The 13,717-nt window shown below is 44.2% G+C and overlaps 2 protein-coding genes and 1 long non-coding RNA gene across 32 annotated transcripts in view; 1 reads left to right on the forward strand and 2 right to left on the reverse strand.

The window, feature by feature from the left end:
* The window catches only part of ZNF76 (zinc finger protein 76), a 31,550-nt gene extending 27,407 nt beyond the window's left edge, over positions 1-4,143 (reverse strand). For 8 of the 17 annotated variants that reach the window (XR_012062190.1, XM_072945186.1, XM_072945180.1 and 5 more), the window contains exons 1-2: positions 3,832-4,143; positions 353-496 (exon numbers count right to left, since the gene is read on the reverse strand). The gene's annotated coding sequence lies outside the window, so the exon portion shown is untranslated. The remainder of the gene's footprint in view (positions 1-352; positions 497-3,831) is intronic. The other 9 variants (XM_072945189.1, XM_006202086.4, XM_072945183.1 and 6 more) reach the window with 6 other exon arrangements.
* Positions 4,144-4,246: 103 nt separating this feature from the next.
* The window catches only part of LOC116284689 (uncharacterized), a 35,431-nt gene continuing 25,960 nt past the window's right edge, over positions 4,247-13,717 (forward strand). For 8 of the 10 annotated variants that reach the window (XR_012062197.1, XR_012062194.1, XR_012062193.1 and 5 more), the window contains exon 1: positions 4,247-4,403. This is a non-coding gene — a long non-coding RNA (uncharacterized lncRNA). Of the gene's footprint in view, positions 4,620-13,717 lie in introns of all 10 variants that reach the window. The other 2 variants (XR_012062192.1, XR_012062200.1) reach the window with 1 other exon arrangement.
* Positions 9,104-13,717, reverse strand: part of SCUBE3 (signal peptide, CUB domain and EGF like domain containing 3) — a 37,196-nt gene continuing 32,582 nt past the window's right edge. For all 5 annotated transcript variants that reach the window (XM_072945195.1, XM_072945193.1, XM_072945194.1 and 2 more), the window contains one exon: positions 9,104-13,190. In XM_072945195.1, the coding sequence (XP_072801296.1) occupies positions 13,041-13,190 (150 nt within the window). In that variant the 3' untranslated portion in view covers positions 9,104-13,040. The remainder of the gene's footprint in view (positions 13,191-13,717) is intronic.

A 13,717-nucleotide genomic window follows, 5' to 3' on the forward strand; every position in this document is an offset into this window, starting at 1 on the left:
TTTATTATGGATTACAAGCATACATCAAAGTAGCAAGAATAGTATAATGAACCCCATTAACCCATTACCCAACTTCAACAATTTACTAACATTTTGCCAATCTGGTTTCTTCTATTCTTTGATTGTCTCTGCAACCCCCACTAAGTAGTTCATCTAGCGGTTTTCTGAGAACTGGTCTATATATGTCAGACCCTGGCCTTGTTACCACTGTACTTTAGCAACTATATCAATCAATCTCTCTAGTCTTACCAGAAATACAGTAAAAAGAAGTGCTTACACTCATTCCCCCACGTCAACAATGGCTAAAAAAGGAAGTGTCTAAATTTCAGACTGTTTATATCAAGGGACTTACCCATTATCACGTTTGGAGGGAATTGAGAAGGGTTGTTGTGGCTACAAAATGGATGCAGATATGAGCTACTTTCACTTGTTTGTCTCTGATGCAGAATTTCTGAATGAGTTCATTCAATCCAGTAAGTTTTTAACCAACTACCTGCTAAATATGAGGGACAGGATTAAGGCAGAAGATAAAGAAAACCCAGCCTCTGTTCTCAAGGAAAGCACAGTGGGGGTGGGGGTGGGGGTGGGGGTGGGGGTGGGGTGGATGTTCAGTGAAAAGAGTACACAAGATCCAAGGCAGAATATGTTCTGTGCGTAAGAAAGATGAAACAAGCCTAAGGCAAAAGCTTTTTAAAAATCAACCCACAGAATTTGCAGATCCCAAGATTTAACCCTTCTTTAACTGTAGTTTTTCCCTCTGCTGAATTTATTGCTAAACAGCCAACAAGTGTATTATAGGAGACCTGGGAATTTGGTGACCTACAGAACAGATTTTGGGATGTGGATCTTTAATGTCACATTATGCTAGTCACCATTCAGTCTTCCAGTGGGAGGGGACTGGAAAGTCCTCCCAGGGCTTGGAAAACAATCGGGCTAATTCAATGCTGACACTCAAAGCATTCTACCCTGAGGGCATACATAGCAAGCAGCTTCCTAAACAGGATAGGATAGTGGGAATGTCTCAAGGAGACATGGCTAGATTGATTCAGGATTTTCAAAGTCTCTCTCCTGGCTCCCTAAAGGACTGTGGTCTTGGTGATCTGTTATCAGAGGTTCCCAGAGAAGAATGCAGTTCTTTGGACAAACCAAAGTGGCCAATGAGGTTTGGCTGGTCAGTGCTGCATGTGAAGGAAGGAGATCTGAGAGTGGCAGGGTCACCCATGTAGCTCCAGAGTTAGATGCACAGGAGAGTGGAAGAAGGGGCGGAGGTGGGATGGGAGAAAGGTTTAATCATAATCACTGTTACCAAGATTGGTGAGGTGAGGATGGATGGGAGAAAAATAAAAGTAAGGCAGGAAAAAGGCACTGTGAGAAGGGATAGGGACATAGGAAGAGGGAAAGGGTGAAATATGATTCCAGTTCGAAAAGGAGTTCACTGATGAAAATGAAGAAGATGCCAGGAGATCCAGGAATCTGAGAGGCAGGATATCACAGGATTTTGAAAGTGAAGAAGGATCTTAGAATGGGAGGGTATATAGGTTATGAAGGATGGGTTCACGTGGGGATGGAAGCAGCTCATTTCACTGAAGCTGGGTGAAGAAGTCCCTAGGTGAAAGCCTAATTCTGATGAAGGTTTTGTGTAACAGGATGTGGCTGAGGATGGTAGAAGGAAGGCAGGTGGAACACACAAAAGAGATTGAAACTAGGAAGAGACCATCTACTGGGCTAGAGGATTTCAGAGTATATGAATTCCTGGGGTTAAGGATGAGAAGATTTGGGGGTGAAGTACCAGTGAGGTGGGAGCTCCAAGGACTCATAAGTTGAGAGGACATTTGGACCAAGTGTAAAGGGAGGTATTAAGGTGCAGGGGGTCTCTGGGCATTTGGGGTCAAAAGTCATGAACAATGGGTTGAGGGATTCACCAAGCCATGGGGCAAAGGTTAATAGAAACCTTGAAGGTCATGGAATGTGTTGATGTTGGCTTAGGGATTAGAAAATAAGGAATAAGGGGCTGAGGGTGGCCTGGAAAACTAGGTAGGTTTAGGGGCAAGAGAAGCAATGGATCAAATGGGTTTTAAAGACTCTGGGTTCAAATCCCAGCTCTGCTACTCATATGGGTGAGTTTTAGGTTCTTCATTTGTTTAAAACCAAACCAAAACAACAAAAAATGGGAAATGATGGTAGATAGAGTAAGAATCACTTCTTGAGGTTGTTAAGGGGGAAACTTAATCTATACATACAAAGTTTGGCACACAGTAGGTACTTAGCAGTAAGTGCCAACCATTATTAAGGAGATACCAGGGTAAAGAACCAGAGAAGTGAGGAGGCCACAGTGGAGATAAGAGGATAAGGATTCCAAGAGCTCAGTGATACAAAGATAATGCAAGGTGTGGGCCCTGTGTTCATTATCTGTTCACTCCCTAGAACCTAAGACAGAGTAAGACTCATAGGAGCTTCGCAGCTTATACTTAAGGGTTTCTGTGGGCCAGGCATGGTGCCAAGGGTTTTGCATGCATTATCTCAAGCATTACTATTGTCCACCCCTAGCAGAGGTGGAGACAGGCTAAATGGCATGCCTAAGGTGCCACAGCAGAAGGGCCAGAGTCAGACTAGAACTCAGGTCTCTTAATAAACTAATACTCCAAGCTGAAGTGAATATGCTTTGCATATTAACTGATGGGTTCTGATCAAGGGAAATGGATATGGACTATTAAGAATATTAAGAGTGTAGGGGGTCATGGGAGTGAGGGAATAAGGTTCATGAAGCAAGTGGACCCTGGGGTGAGGTTACAAGAGTAAACTAGGGAGGAGTACAAAAATGACTGCAAACAAACATTATCTTGACTGAGAACTGCAGAATTTCGCAGCTGGAAATAAACTCTGAGATCATTTAACCCAACTTTATCACAATACAGATGAGAAACAGGTTCAGAGCGAGGAAAGGACTTCTCCCAGGTTGCCAAAACACAACAGTGGCAGAGCTAGGACTTGAATGTGGGACCACGCTCAATCCAAATTATTTGATGCCTCCAACTATCGCTACTTCATATTCATCTCTGTATTCTCCTGGGCACCAGCTTGGTGCTAGCTAGGACACTTGTAAGTCATGTGCTGACTGACACTGGAGGATGGAGTGCAGAGAGCGGTGTCAGTGGTGGTGACTTTAGGATGAAGGGGGAACATGTTATGAGGATCAAGCGGTTACAGAGCAAAAAAAGGATTATCAGATATTGAGGGTTATGTAGAAGATGACTGGGTGGGAAACTATTGTAGTAGGTACGGCTTAGGAGTTACCAGACAAGGTTTGAGGAGAGTCACCAAATTTGTGGGAGAACATAGGGTAGAACTCGAAGGGTTACCAGACCAGTAGGGTCACTGAAAAGGTTTAGGGGTCACCAAGGAGGGATGTGGGGCTCTTGGGTCATGTATCATTGGTTGAGAACTGAAGGAGTCGCTGGGTTGGTAGGTTCCTAGGCAGTGCTGGGGAAATTCCTGGGTTGGCAAAGTCAAAGTATAAGAAGTGAGGACTATCAGCTGAGGTCCTAGGGTCAGTGGGTAGGATTGGGGTGGGGGTCACAGAAGAGGAGGCGGGCGCAGTCACGGGGTGGGGTTTGGGAGTCAAGGGGGAGGAGTCGAAGGGCGGAATGGAGGGGCAGGGATGCGGGCCGGGACCCGGGGTAGGGGAGGGGTCAGGCCGCCGTCTAGCCGCCCAGCCACCAAGCTAGGGCCGGAGGAGGATGGGCACGCCGGGCTCGGGACCTTCCCGGGGTCCTGCGCCCGTCCAGCCTCCCACCTGGGCACAGTGGACCCACTCTTCCCGCAGCCACCAACCTGACAGCCCTCGAGGGCGACTCCGCCGACAGACCGCCATGCACCGGGCCCCGCCACGAGCGCCGGCCCCGCAACCCGCCTGCGCCATAGCCCGCCCGCCCGCGCGCTGCTTGCCTCGCGCGATATCCAGGTTCCAGGGCCGCCGCGCTTTCCTCTCCTCTCGGCGCGCCTCTACCGGGCCCCGGAACCGGTATAGAAAATACCGGGCACGCTCCACCCCGCACCCCCGTGGCCGGGGCCGCTGTCCTACTTATCCCCGTTCCCGGGCCGCTTGAACCCGAACTGCCGGGCTCTAAACGGTGCCCCTCAGAGCCCCGCCCCCCACCCCCCCTTGTTGGCCGGGGTGACGCACCGCCCGCGAGGCCCAGCGCCCGGGGAGGGCGTGATGACGTCACGACGCCCCGGTCAGGGCCTGGGCGCGGCTCGCGAGCCGGGTCGTCGCTATAGCAATGAGGAGCCGCCACCTGTCCTGTGGAGGGATTCGCTCCACCTGAGGCCTGAGGCGGGAGCGGGGAGGAGCCCGAAGCCCCGAGGTCTCTGCGCCGTCTTGTCGGCCGCCTACGGGCGAGAAGGTGCGCTTCTGGAGCCGGGGAGGGTCGGAGGGGCAGACTGTGAGAGAAGCCGTCGCGCGGGACCCATTGCCCACACCCGGGCTACGGACCCTCTTCTTGGGGCTCAGGGCCCTCAGGCTTCCACCTGCGCCTTACCGTCCCGAAGCGCTTTCCTGTGCGCAGGCTGCAGGCACTGCCTATGATCTTCGAGCCACCCGTTGAAGGAAGCAACTGCAGGTATTACTAGGCCCTTACTGAAAAGGACGACGTCGAGGAGCTGTGAGGGACTTGCCTCTTTAGGAAGGGCGCCCTGATGGCCCTCTTGGGTTCTCTCACTCTCATTCTCCCGTCAGCCCCATGCCTAGCCTTGGAACCAGCTCCAGCTACTCCCTCTTGTAGTCTTGTTTCAGGGTGAACAAAGCCAAGCACTTTTACAGTTTCTTCCTCCCACTAGGGAGGGGTATGATTGGGGGAATTTTCAGACACCTAAGAGAAAACAAAAAGGAGTGAGATTTTGGTTAAAAAAAAAGAAAGAAAATAAATAAAGGAGTTAGATGAGAAACTGGTAAAGGTTGCCTCTTAGCAGAGGAATTGGGTGCTTGGAGGAATGAGGTGAGAAACTTTCCCCTCTCTGTCATTTTAAACTTTAACTCCTTTATTTTGTCTCCTCTCTCTTGTCCTCCCCCCAAATTTTAACTTAAAAAAAATTAAAGAAAGTATTCTGGTAAACTAGAAACATTTACAAAAGTACTGTGTTTGGGGTTTATGGTAGCTAAAGATACCATTGGAGGCAATGGAGGTTCCTCTCCTCCCGGTCTGAAGAGCCTAGCCAGAAAGCTTCCCTTTTAATTTTAGTATCCCCTGTTCCCCATCTTACTTGCTCTCACACAACAATTGCCAGAGTTCTTCTCATCAGGTTCTTAGTTTAGGGAGGCAGTGATGACAATGGCACATTCTTATGGTTAATAATTAATCCTTTTTGTGCCTCAGGTATAAAAATAAACATCCTGACCATTAATAAGGTGCCCTCTTTCTGTTCCTTTTTGGTGAAAGTTTGACAAGTTACAGATACATAGATACAGAGAGAAAGTAGTAGCTTGTCCTGTAGCATAAACTTCTGGTTAGAAATAGAGCAAGTAATAGAAGTCAAGATGTCCTAGTTTGTACCCCCCACCACCTTTTTCCATAATAAAAGATACATCTGTCCTTTCTTACAGTCTTTGCACATCGTAATCTGATTGGCTAATCACCTCTCCCATTACACAACAAAAACTCTAGGAAACCAGTGTCTGAATCTGAAGTAGTAAGATTCAGATGGTGGGTAATTTCAGGTACTGAGGAGAACTAGGGAGGAAGATACTTTGGAGTGGAGGATTGAAGATCGTTTCTAGCAGCTTTGAGCCCCATCCCCATGATATATCATATAGGCTAGTGGTCCTCAGACATTTTTTAAAATGGACTTCATGAAAGAATTTTAAAGAACCACATATACTCCCTTCTTCATTTCTAAGTTGATAACTAAATTTTCCATCATAAAAGTTGACATTTTAAACTAACATTCCTAAATGTATCCAGTGGACTCCAAATACCCTAAATACTTGATGCCCACCAACATCCATTTAAAAATATGCGAACAAGCTCTTGAACAGAAATTTTATATGGTTCCCTTTCTTCTTGGACTCCTAATTCCATTCACTTCCCCTGTAGAACTCTATCCTGATTAGTGTATTTGTATGCTTTAAAGTCTTTCATTGATCACTGTCAGGTTCTTTGCAACAAAAATGAGTATAAGTTTATTACTGGTTACCATAGACCTTGTTAAAAAATTTCTTCTGAGTCAAATTGTCATTGCAGTTATTACTAGTACAAAATTTAGTAAGCAACATAAATATATTACATATTTTTATAACTTGTAAGACTAAAAAGTGTCATTTTTATTGAAAATGAATCTCATAATGAGAAATGTAGTGTTTCTCCTCAATTAGTTCAGGTAGTCATGGACGAATATTACTTAATGGTAGGCGATAAAGTGCAACATCAATTATCTATTTTTATAGACGTTAAGTGTTGAGAAACCCTGTTCACATAGTAATTGGGAAAGGAAGAGATTTGTTCAAACGATATACCTCAAGTCTTTGAACTACTAAATCATGTGCCAATAATCACAAAGTGTCCTATTACCAAATACAGTTAACAAGTACTATCAAATAAAGTCTTCCTTTAATTTTATTAAAAGCAAAGAGTTGGAAACCACTGAACTTGCAAAAGGATTTGTTACTCATGTGAGTATCAGTTTCAGTCTTATAAAAATGATTATCTGTTACCTTCTCACTCAGAGGCACCTAGTTAATCAGATATTGATTTTCATACTTCTTTGCCAACACAATGTTTTGGGTTAAATTCTTTTATTATTGCATGTCTTCAGTATCTTTTTGTTAAAATATTGAAGTGCAGATTCACTTCCATATGGAAAATGCCTGCCATTTGTGGAATTAGCAAAGCCAGTCTTCATTTCAAATCAGACTTTCTGTCAGGAAGAAGTCTGACTTTATTCTTCAATTCAAATAAATATGTTAATAATTCATTTTAAAGAATATAATAAAAATCACTGGGAAATGTTATTAACTGTACCTTATAAAATAGATTACTAAAAATCAGCCATGAGTAAAGTTATATAGATCTAATATTAATACAGACTTCAAAAACAAGTTAGTACTATTTCTTATTGTATAATTTAGAATAATGCCATATAATGCCTAGCTAAATACATTAGTTATTTTATTAAGTGAAAAGTAGGATAGAAGGCATGTTATTCCCTTGGCAAATGCAGATATGTATTATGCTGAACTCTCGTGTTTGACTTTTGGGAACAATTAAATAAGAGTCATGTAAAGAAAAATAACTATAATTTTGTTAGATTTGTTAGAACTCATGATCAAATTTTTCTTATGTATTTAATTTAAAAAGAAAGTTTTTTTTTAATTAGGAAATAATGCATTGAGCAGTTAACAAACAATTTCATTTTTTGCTAGTAGGGGACAGAAAATAGGAAACATTTTATAAGATGAAATAAGAGGCCTGGCTGCAATGGGAATATTTTGTTTCGAAGGGAAAAGACAACCCCTTCCTCCTACTCTCCAGGTTTTTACACCCTCATCCAGGCATCAAGATTCAGCCTAGATGAGGGCTATGCCTTTCTTTTGTAATGTAGGACAAGAACTGTGGTAAAAGGGGAGGTGGAATGGAGAGTGTGCATGAATATGCCAGCTGGCTCTCAAACAGATTAATTTTAGGGAAGATTTCTTATGGAAGTTGAGGATCTGGAAATTTATTCCCTTAAAATTCTCCTCGGATTGATTCCTTGTCCAGGTACCCCTTGGAGAGTCTTCATATACCTTTGGGAAGAATTCCTTGGAAAGTCTTCATGTACCCCATTTTAAAGACTGCTTGAAATAGACAGACCTATACTCCACTGGCCCTGACTATACGTTATTCTGGGACATAATTACAGGTGTCCTAGAAGGTGGATGACTTAGTGTTTTGGGAATAGAAGAGGGTTAAGAAGGGTCAGAGAAGATGGCCCCAAGTTGGTGTTGTCATTCACAGTGGTCCTGGATATGGTCCTCAGCTTTGCAGTTCTAGAAACGTGATTTTGTCAGTTCACACAAAGGTGTTCATGTTTTGTCACACTGAATCAAGCTCACAGGAAGTTAATGTATGAAATAGAATGGCAGTGAATTAATTTATGCTCATAACTACCAGGTAGACTAGATTCTCTCTTCTGCTGGGAAATCTATGTGGAAAGATCAGTTGTAATCAGTCTTACATGAGGAGTGCAGATCTTGACCATGGCTATTGTAATCAAGCTGTGATAGCCTGATGCACAATGCCTGGCATGTAACAGGAACTCAGTAATAGTGGAATAGAATGTACCCATCTGCCTTACAGATGCTAAAGGGGAAGTTCAGGATTCTGGTAGGCCAACCCAACATATTTTTTAATCAGGTAGACTTTTCTTTATTCTTCTTAAATGGCTATATCATGTAGGTATTAAATCCAATAAAATTTCATGTCAGGAAATCATATAATTGCAACAATTAAGTTTTATTGCACAAGGTCCTGGGTTTAATTCCCAGTACTGCCATTAAATTTTTTTTTTAAATTTAATTACCTTTCCCCATTAAAAAAAAAAAGTAAAAAACAAAAATATATTTTTTAAAAGTTTTATCTATCATCTCTGAGCCTAGAAATTGAGACTATTCATTTATAAGAGATTGGAGATTGCTTTCCCGAGACCTATATAGTAATGGGTGGTAGTGGCTAAATGATCTGTATTTCATAATTCTGTTTGGTGGCCAAGAGTATACTGCATAAAAAGAACAACCTTGGTGACCTCCAGGGCTGGAACTTTGCTAGAGGTGGGACATCTTAACTAGGGAGGTATCTGAGCCACTTGTGGCCTGGCCTGATTTGAGGGACTGTACTATATGATGAGGAACAACACCCAATTTCCACCACTTCCTAGATCCTCCTCAGGAAATAATTCTTGGTACTGCTTTGAAAAATAAGCCTTTTCAAATTCTAAAATTGTTAGGAATAAGATGGATAAATGAAAAATTGGGGTAAGTCCTATTTGGAAGCCAGAAGATACTTTATCTCCTCAAAGCTTTTTTCTAGTGCTGGGATAAGCTAGTGAGACAGAGGAAAAGAAGCCAGGCTGAGGAGGTTCATTTAGTATTTTATTAACAATAAAAAAAAAATACAAAATCCAGACATTTCTTTTTACAAGTTCAGATACATTTTTCCCCCAAGTGCAAAATATTCTATGAACTGCATCATTTACTGTTTATTGTTGTGTAGGAGATGCTTACTATATTGGCAGCAGTGGAAGGTTGATATAAATACAGTATTTTGAAATTTCTTCTGCATTAAAAAAAAAGCCTCCCATATGGTAATGACTATTTTCTGAAACTTAAGTTCAGATCACACAGTATAAAGTTTGCAGTTTGCCCAAACTGCTACAATCTGTGTTGTCTAGATAAGCTGATAACAGAACTGAGAATTCTATTCTCTCTTATCATATATTTTTGTAAAGGTTTCCTAGTCCAAATAATGGCCAAGAACAGGGTGTGTTACCTTTGAGACAAGTCAGATTTAAAGATATCCTTGTGTTGTTTGCTTCCACTTTTCTCTTACAGTGCTTAAGAAGGAAGCCAAGCAGGTTAACATTACTTTCTGCTTATGGTCAGTGACACTTTGTCTCGCTTCCTCTAGTTTGAGCCTGTTATATTGAAGTTAAGCAGCAAATACAAAAGTCTGAATACTCTATAATATTTTCTTTCATTTTGAGATACAGCCTCCTAAACTACTCCAGAATGACTTCAGACATACATATGGAGAACACTTCTCAGATATGAAAACTTTCACTAGGGCCAAAGACCAGGACTGTATCACTGAACTTTGAGCAATATATCTGAGCCTCCACCACCTCAAACTGACTCAGTCCTGGGGAAGTCAGAGCAGTCACAGCTCAGTGTCAGCCTCTAGGGATTTGTAGGCCTGAGACAGGGCAGCTCAAGTCCAGGCTCTGGTCAGTTTTCTCCTGACTCTGTTCCCTAAGGTTTAGGGAATAGGCCTGGCCTAATATACAGAAAGATGGAGACAGAGAAGTAAAAAGAGATTGCTATGTTGCTGAAGATATAAGTGCCTTTCTGATATGCATCCCTTGGAGCTTGAAGCCCTTGCAGAAATGGCTTCCTATTCCCAGACTCAGATCAGGGCAGGTTTTGGACTAAGATAAATAAGGCCTCACAGTACTATGGCCCCATAAATACCTGATCCTGCTGAGAGGCCTTTGGGCTAGTTCACGAAGGGTTCCCATTTACGCCATTTTCCTGCTTCCCTACACTGGTTAAAAAACCTCTTTTTCTGTATGACCTATAAAGGCATAGAGAGTCCTTAAATGTTGATTCCTTATTCAGTCCAGTTAATCCCTAGTTCGATGCCCCAGGGCCAGCTTCCTTTATGTACTTGAGGAGCTTTGCCTGGATTCTAAACTCCCAATTTGGGATAATCTAAATTAAACTTGGTGGACATTAGCAGGTCTTCACCTGCTCTCCAAGATCTGTCTTGACATCAGTTAAGAGGCTTGGTGGTCAGTACTTTCCATATTGTGGAAATGATTTGCAAGCCCCAGAAACCATGGAATAAATTATTAGAGGAAGTGTGTTTATGTGTATGTATAGGGTAACAGGAAAGGAAGAAAGCAAGAAGCCAGACCCTGAAGGCATGAATTGGGAAGCACTCTGGCTTTCTAAGAGAGATGCAAAATGGTAGTGAGAGAGGAATCAGAAAGTTATCCTAGCTTCTGGTAGAGAATTAGGATGGTCAGAATTGATTAAAGCAGGTAACATTTCCTGGGAAGTGTGGACACTTCTATTAAATGATCATTTCCCTTCTTGGAAGCAGCCATTTTATATTTCTACAGCAGACTCTTCTTTGACCCAGAGAGACAAAGGCAGCCAGACACTCCACCCCCAAGGGCCATGGTGTTGGGTAATGGATGTAGCTGTGACATCACTTACCAACTGCCTAGAGCTGTCTTGGCTGGTGAATGCTACTGTTTGAAGGGTGTCAGTCTCCTTTATTTAGTGTTGAGCCTCCCTGGGGAGCAATAGCCTGGGACAGTCACTTAGAAATGAACCCTAGGAGTCAATTGTTAGCCTTTGACTGAATAGGACTACAGCTTTGGGGGAACTAGAAGGAGTAAATGGAAAATAATTTTACAGGTGGCAGTGAATTGAAGGTGGAGTATGTGCAGGATCTGGGCTTGGGGATGTACTTGATTCTTCTTCCTTTTGAAAAGCAGTAGTTGAGGAAGCTAGGCTTGAAGTCAGCTCCCAGAGGAAATGGCAAATAGGTAGGGGTAGGCAGAGTGGCCAAGGTCAGGCAAACAACTTCCTGCCTGGATAACTGTTCCTGTTCTTGGCTCTCACAGCCTTGTCTCTGGCCTTGGGGCCCTGAGTCAGCTCATCTCCAGGGGTTTTGTCCTGGTCCTCTTCCAGGTTTATACCAGGGGAAAACAGGATGAAGACAGGGAGAAGATGGAGATTTTTCCCTACTTGGGGTGGAGAATCACTAATCAGTTCCATTGGCCTCTACAATCTTGAGGTCCATGCTGAATCCAGGGAGGCATGGGGATGGTAGGATTGGTTTAGCAGACACAGGTCTCTCTCCTTCCTGCTCCATCAAGTCCCCAGAATTACTGTCCTACACATCAGGTGTCTCTGGTGAGGAAGTAGAGACAGATCAGATGCTCCAGCACTCAAGGCTCATGAGATTCAAAACCTTACTTCTTCCACTCCAAACATACACTCTTCTCTCTTGGGCAGCTATAAATAGGGTTGTTCTAATAGAAGAAAAAGAAACAAAAACCCCTCCCTCTAGTCAACACAGAAAGACAAAATGATTGCACTTATTAGATGTGGACAGGGTGGGCAGAAGGCTCGCCAAGTGCACACATTCCTCTTGCTGCTCATGGCCTGGGGCCAGAGGTAGGTGGCTCTGGGCTGGCTGCAGAGCGGGGTCCTCTTTGGTGGTGTCCACAAGCCATCTGGGGCTACAAGGGAAAGACAACTCTGGGGCAAGGCCCAGGCTGGCTTCTGGTCAGCAGCCATGTTTAAAGACGACACTTAGCAAGGGGAGTAGGGCTCCCCCAGGGAGCACTTGGGTGGAAGTGAGGGGATGGCTGGGCCAGGGAAGACAAGAAAGGACAGGGATTAGTGTTTGAGGCTGGTTTCCAATTGTTCCGTAGTTTAGTCCTTTAGAGGATACATTTTCTTTTTGTTTGTTTGTTTTCTATTTTGGTGATGCTTTAAAACCTGGTTTCTGTCCTGCAGAGATAGTCTTTGTCTTGGGGAGCAACAGCGGCATATTCAACATGGTCATTCCTGCTGTTCTTCCTTACTCAGCCAGTGTCCACTAGCCCAGTGGTGTGGGCCTTTTGTAAGCCCTCATGGATTGGACCCCAGGCAGACATGGGGGAAGAAGGAGACAAGCTATATAGACAGGAAAGCCAGCTGTGTGGATGGTCCAGGGCTCAAGCCACATGCCCCAGAGGACCAGTGCTGGCATTAAGCTTGTAAGTCAAAGGCTTCTTTGGCAGAACCCTAGGCTGTTAGAATATCCCTGGGGGGCACAGCCAGGGGACATTTTGGCTCCTGACTAGCAAGGCACAACCCTATAATGGCAGAAGCCCCTCTTCCCCCTCCCCATTCCCCACTAGACCCACTTCCTTCGTGGGCTTCTAGCACCCTTCCAAGCAGATAGGGCCAGGGATGTAAGCTGGTAAAATGGGCAGTGTGGCTGGGGAAGGGAGAAGAGGGGGATATGATACTATTCCTTCACCAATTGGGGGAATAGAGCCAGCACGGAATGGCTTTTCCAGGGAGCATGCAGGAAAAGGGAAAGTAAAGAGAGAGAACGAGGGTGGCAGAGAGAGACAAGGAAAGGAAGCTAGAGAAACAGAAAGGGAGAGTGCTTGGTCTATACACTGATTTTTTTTTCCTCCAAAAAGAGAGACTGGAGAGAGTCTCTTATCTGAGGGTGGGGGCAGCTGGCTCTGGGGGCTTAAAAACCTGGGTCTTGGGCCTAGGAGCACTATTTGTAGGGCCTCAGGAAGCTGGAAACTTTGGAACGAAGCAGCTTGATGAAGGACTTTGGCAGCATCTCCTTGTGCTTCTCTGTGTACTTGAAGTAGTTCTGGGGGTGGGCCAGCACCTCAAAGAAGGCCTTAATGAGCTTCTTGTCCTGCAGAGGATGGCAGGTGGCAGTGTCAGCATCAGGGGCGGGAAAGAGGACCACCAGCCTCTGCTCAGCAGCAGCACCTCTTGGTGTCTAATAGGCATACCCAGAAGTGAACTCTGGATTCCCATTCTACCAGCTGTTGCTCTTTTAGAATTCTACAACTCAATCAATGGCAGCTCCATCCTTCCTTTGCTCAGTCCTAGTCCTTGGAGCCATCCTTGACTCTTGCATCCTCAGCAAATCCCATTGATTCTAACTTTAAAATATATCCAGGCTCTGACCACTTCTCACCATCTCCACAGCTGCCACCCTATCCAAACCACCATCCTTTCTCACTTGGCAGTGGCCTCCAAACTGGTCTCCATGCTTCCCCCTACCCTTGTCCTTCTATAGACTGTTCTCCCCCACAGCAGCCAGGACTTTTTTAGTGTTTAATTCGATCACGTCCCTTTTCTACTCAAAACACTTCTCTAGTTTCTTTTATCACTCTATAAAGCCGAATCCCTTGCATGGCCCAGGCTGAGTGTAAT

This window comes from Vicugna pacos, chromosome 20 (genome assembly GCF_048564905.1).
Source record: "Vicugna pacos chromosome 20, VicPac4, whole genome shotgun sequence".
NCBI classification, from domain to species: Eukaryota; Metazoa; Chordata; class Mammalia; order Artiodactyla; family Camelidae; genus Vicugna; species Vicugna pacos.